This window comes from Tiliqua scincoides, chromosome 4, assembly GCF_035046505.1.
Source record: "Tiliqua scincoides isolate rTilSci1 chromosome 4, rTilSci1.hap2, whole genome shotgun sequence".
In the NCBI taxonomy this organism is placed as follows: Eukaryota; Metazoa; Chordata; class Lepidosauria; order Squamata; family Scincidae; genus Tiliqua; species Tiliqua scincoides.
The window spans coordinates 33,801,898-33,807,897 of NC_089824.1; the positions used below are offsets into that span (position 1 = coordinate 33,801,898).

Here is a 6,000-nt window from a genome sequence, read left to right on the forward strand (position 1 = left end):
TAGAGATGATATGGCTATAGTGTTATGTTACTTTGATTTAATTGCACCTCTGAGACCTTTTCCTTACCTGTTGCCTGCAGGGCCACATGCTTGCTACTTGTCATGAATGCATCGGTCATAAGAACAGCCCCGCTGGATCAGGCCATAGGCCTATCTAGTCCAGCTTCCTATATCTCACAGTGGCCCATCAAATGCCCCAGGGAGCACACCAGATAACAAGAGACCTGCATCCTGGTGCCCTCCCTTGCATCTGACATAGCCCATTTCTAAAATCAGGAGGTTGCACATACAAGAAGGTCCCCCTTCTTGTTTCCTTATCCCACTGGACTTAAGGCCCAGTCCTATCCAATTTTCCAATGCTGGTGCAGCTGTGCCAATAGGGCATGCGCTGCACCCTGTGGTGGAGGGGCAGTCACTGAGGCCTCCTCAAGGTGTGGGAACATTTGTTCCTTTGCCTCTGGACTGCATTGCAGCTGCACTGGTGCTGGAAAGTTGGATAAGCTTGGGCCCTCAATGCATGCCTCATTGGCACAGTTGCACCAGCACTGGAAAGTTGGATAGGATTGGCCCTCAGCCAGCTCAAGAACCAGGAAGAGGGTTGGAGGCAATTGCAGGAGGAGGACAAAATGGTGCAAATGTGCAGTGGCAAATAGCTCATGCAGCCATATAGTACTATCCTGTTTGGGGCACTTAAAATATGCATGAAGAGCACTGCATGTTTGAGTGTTTCCCATCATTTTATTCTTTATTACATGTATTCAGAAAAATGGATGAGGTACCAGACAGATTAGCTTTGTATGTTCAAGGAAATTTTAACACACAAGAGCTTTTAGTCACATAGCCTCCTACATGCATGTCTGAGGTTGTATAGTCCCTTGCAGACCATATCACATAATCTGCTGAATGTTTGGATTGTCTTTCAGAAGTCCAGTAGAAAATAGTAATAAACATGGTATAGAGATCCTGATTTGACTTATGACTCGAGGTATTTGAAAACAGTGTTATTTATTTTACTCAGAGGTAAACCCATTGTGTTCAGTAAGACTTGGTCTATCCTACTCCCCAGAAACAAACATTTCTGTGACCATGGTGTCTTTTCCAGCTCTGAGATTCTGTAATCAGAACTGTATATTTGTCTTTGTGCTGCTAGGTTTCACCAACTCATACACGTCCTGCAGGGAATGGAGAACAAAAGCAACAGATTCAGACAGTTCTGTCATCACCACCCAGAGCATCAATTGGCCTGAGGTAGGAGACACTACTTGACACCAGACCACTAAATTGGTTAGGGATACAAACTGGCTACCACAAATGACACACACTCTCTCTCTACTGTGAACCTGATTTTCTGTTTTCTTCTCAAGCCCTGTGCAGTTCACATGGTGCTATGTTTAGATGAAATTCTTTTCAGTATAACTGAGTAGCAAAAATAATATTTGGATGAGTATTTATTACTGATGCACTATGCTTTTAAATGCCTGTCAGTTTCTTTTCCAATTCATAAGAGTAAGTAAAACGTTCCCACCAATCTGCTCTCAAGTTAGAAAAATACCACGTGTCCACCAGTTTTTCATTAGCCAAGAAAGATGTGAAAACAAATCAGGAGAATCAGAGATGATAATTTTCACCTCCTTTTGTGCAGCTTCTAGGATGTAGAAAACCTAAACTGGAGTTACAGAGACAGAGTTTAAAAGAATGTGCAGGAATTTATTTATTTTTTTAGTTAAATGAGCCTGTGGTATCCAACTTTGTAGCCCACAGGGGATGGGAGTTTACACAAAAAAAACCTTAGTAGATATGCTGTCATTGGGAGGATGCACCCCCAAATTGCACTCCCAAATCTCGAAGAAAACTGGGGCTCCCTTCCTCACCCTGCCTTCCCTCTAGTGTACACTTTGGTATACTTCGGTTCTCTCAATCTGAAAGCCGAATGCTATAGGAGTGAGAAGTCAACTGACTTGGCCAGCCTCAGCTTCTTTCATCTATTCTTGCCTGGCATACCGCTAGCCCTGAGAAGCCATCAAGAATGGAAGAAGAGAGCTCTGTGCTCTGAATAGACAAACTGGACAAGCAAAATATAAAAATAACAAGAGTTCATTTAAAACAAGGGTGCCCAAACCCCAGCCCGGGGGCCACTTGCGGCCCTCGGGGGCTCTCAAGTCCAGCCCGCGGGGAGCCCCCAGTCTTTAATGAGCCTCTGGCTCTGATTTCTGGGAACAGAACCCTTGTGGATAATGAGACTCAACCTGTAGCTGACACAGACTGACCATATTAAAGCCAGTCTTGAAGATGGAATGTCCAACTTTACTTGGTTAAACCACTTTCATGTTAAATCTACCTAAGGGGTCCCTTAAGGGTGATGAAAAAAATAGTTGACAACTTTACATGTAAAGATTTAGGAATAGGTGTTCTATTGAAGAACCCAAGCAGAGTAACCAATTAACTTCTGATGGTGACAAAATGGAAGTTTGTTGCATTCTATTAGAAGTTTTTGATTGCAAGTTCTTCCTCTAAGTTTCTTTCCATGATCCAAGCTAGAATCCTTTTTGGGTGTACTTTCCAGGTGACACTGCAGCCCCTGTGGCACTTCGGTTGCCTTTGTGTTCCTTCAACTTACACTGTTTCACCACCAATCTGGGAAACCTGGTCTTGTTTGATGTTGTCTACATTTGTATTTTGGATAAGAGAGCCATAAATAAGGCTATTATTAATCAAGCTTTTCTTTCCTTTTTTTGTCAGGAAACCTCGAGGAGAAGGCAAGAAATGTCGCAAAGTATATGGAATGGAGAACAGAGATATGTGGTGCACAGCTTGTCGCTGGAAGAAGGCATGTCAGAGGTTCACTGACTGAAGCATGGAAACAGGGAAAATATGGAGTGGAGTATAGCAGGATTCTTTTGCTGCAGCTGCACCGTGTGACTTCTTCCACGACCATCAGTGCTGGCTTTGACGCAAGACTTGCACTTCGAAACAAATGTAGTTGCATACAAGGAGAAGGACTTCTCAAAAAGTCTGCATGCAGCAATATAGGGGAAGCTAACCACAAAATCTTTGGGGAAAAAATTGAATCAGGAGCAGCTATATGTATTTTTTTTTTAAGGAAAAAATCCTTTTTCATAACCTTGAACACTTTGCTTCCCAGGACTACATGTTTTTACACACTGCATTGTTGCCTGTGTTGTGAACTTTGAAATCAGAAAAAAAGAACTCTACCACTTTTCCTGGAAAATAAATGTTTTTTTAAAAATCTATAACAAGGAGGATTTCTACACCATATTTTACAAATGCATAAGCTACAATTTTCTCAAGAGCAGCTCTCCCAGAAGTGGCAAGTGATTCAAGGTTTTGATTCAGACTCCAAGGCTTCTCCTTTAGAGGCATTGGAATATTGTATTGATTTGCTGGAAGGAGAAACAGCATTGTGAAGAGACTTTTTAAGAGTGGCTCCAGATTTAGACCTAATGCCTAAATGCCACTTTTGATCCTATCCTGAGGGAGGATACTTGTGAGAAATCACCAGCACGTAAACTACAATGGGAGTCTGAGTTTTAACAAACTTAGATTGGAATCAGTATATAATTTTGAGTTTTAGGATACCTTCTTCGAAGGTGTTGCAGGAAAACTCAAAGAGTGCATCTCACACTGCCGAAGACCCCGTTAAAAATAAGCTTGGGCAGCCTCCTGGACTTTATAAGCATTTTATTCAGGGATGTGATCCAACCCAGCAGCTTCCTTCCCTGCTCTGTTGTGAGATTACAAGCTAAACAGTTCAGTTTAAATTTCTGGTGACAAAAGTCTACATAGATAAAAGAGGCCCTCACAACTTTCCAACAAGAGAAGTACAAATGCAGACATGGATGTAAAGTCCATCATTGAAAGAGTTGTTTCAAGGTCAGAAATAAAAGCCTTCACGCTGACCAGCACTTTGATAGGTTTTCATGCTTTAGTGTAATTTTAATAGTCAATACAAGGGCACAGATGATTTCAGTGTGATAAAACTGGGCTAGTTTTCTTGACATTTTCTTGAATTGAAATTTTGGGCAAAGTGCATTGGGAAGGTCTTCTGTGCAGGCTCTGTTAAAAGAAACAGCACCCTGTGCTAAAGCACCATCATACATTAATTTCAGCAGAGCTCAAGAACTTCCTTGTGGGTTTTGGCCTTTGCTTTGAACTGTGGAAGGATAAGTGTTGTTTTCCAGGTTGGGGAGACAAGGGAAAGAATGAGAACCTGTATGGATGCTTAACATCTGCTGTATGCTGACAAGGCATAGGCACAATTTATTTATTGGTTTAGGACGACTGTGAAAGGGCCAGGGATGGAGTGTATTCCACACATCTCTTACTAGACTTTCAATAGTCACTGTCTGCCTATGATCAAGAAGAAGGGATAAAAAGCACAAAATCTGGTTGGAACACAGAATTTATAGGGCTCATCCTCATGCAAAATGACGCAGTCCAAAATGACTAAATTAGCTTTAATTGTAGACCACCATTTTGGTAGCATATCTGCAAAAGTAGGCCCAGGAATGCCTTCCAAAAGGAGTCTTCTGCACCATTGTAATGATTTCTTATTAACAGAGGACTAAAGAGCATGTTTCCCTGTATACTAGTCAGGAAAATAACAAAAGGCATTTCAATACAAGCTGAGCTTTTTTCCCCCCTTTTTCTCACTTGGTGTCTGTTTATTTTTAGTCTAGTTCTTGGACTTAAGGAAAAAGAAAGATTCAGACATACTACAGGAAACAAGTGAGGGCTGATTTATGTTTTTATCTGTTTAGTTGATGACTCAACCATAAGCTACATTTGCAAGAATGCCTCCAAAGCCTGGTGCTTACATGACCAAGCAGCTAATTTCTAATTCCAGAACTGTATATTTAATTGTAAGAAAGAGTTTATATTCCAGTTTAAATATGTCAAAGTTGCACTTTCTTTTGTGTTGCTGTACACTTCTGGGTGTTTACAATAATTTCTTAAAAATAGACCCAATGGTGATAGTACATACCATAATCTTTATATTCTGACTTAGGGACATGGCACATATGCACCCTTTAACATGGAAAACGGGTGCAGCAGTTTGCAAGTCAAAGATTCTAGGCTCAGTCCATCCCTTGCATCTCCATTTAAGGGTCCTGGATAGCCCCTGCCTGAGGCCTTTGAGATTACTGCCACTTAGAGTAGATAATACTGCAGAAGATGGACCTTGTTGCTGAAAGAATGAAGGCTCTCCAAAAGCTATCAGTCCTTTGTAGAGTAAAAAAGGGATTAGATTGTATCTTCCAAACATAGGAAATTCCTTGTCATATGAATGGAGTGTCATAAGAGTCTGTGGTCTTGATTTTCTGCTATCATCTTAGACCCTGTGTCATCTGTGTGGGTCCTGTTCTAATTTTGTGATTCAGGGGGCCCCATATCCATGGATTCACTTATCTGCGGATCGGGTCCATGGGGGCCCCTGCTCCCCCTGCACACCCTCTCCAGAAGGGAGGGGAGTTTCCTCGCCTCCAGAGGCTGGGGGCATTCTCTGGTATCTGTGGTTTCAGTTAACCACAGGGGGTTCCAAAACAGAACCCTCATGGATACCAGGGCACGCCTGTATTTTGTACAGTAACCATTGTTGACCAATTTTGCAGCTATTCAATTTCACATGGTTGCATAAGGTGATAATGGTTGTATCCATTAATTAGCCCCTTCCTGTACTTCCTTCTCCTATTTCCAAGTAAGAGAGGAAAGTACAGGGCTTTCCTCAGCAGAGGTATCCAGAGCTTCACCCTTGACTGCAGCCAAAGGTCATTCACCATGTTTGCCAGGTCAGACTTGCCATGCAATTTTCAAAATGATAATTGTTGCTACTGCATAATATGTCCATAAGAATTAATGTCACGTGGTCAGCACACATTAGGGCAGAGGTAGGCAAATCCCTGATATTTGGGAGCAGTCCTGGGAATACATTCTTATTCAGTATTCTTATTGCAACTGTTTTGTGTAGTTGGTTGCACATAC

The 6,000-nt window shown here is 41.8% G+C and overlaps 1 protein-coding gene across 1 annotated transcript in view; it reads left to right on the forward strand.

Annotated features, from left to right (window-relative positions):
• ZNF704 (zinc finger protein 704) overlaps positions 1 to 3,912 on the forward strand; it is a 68,168-nt gene extending 64,256 nt beyond the window's left edge. The window contains exons 8-9 of the mRNA XM_066625644.1: positions 1,151 to 1,248; positions 2,740 to 3,912. Of these exons, the coding sequence (XP_066481741.1) occupies positions 1,151 to 1,248; positions 2,740 to 2,851 (210 nt within the window). The 3' untranslated portion in view covers positions 2,852 to 3,912. The remainder of the gene's footprint in view (positions 1 to 1,150; positions 1,249 to 2,739) is intronic.
• Positions 3,913 to 6,000: the final 2,088 nt, after the last annotated feature.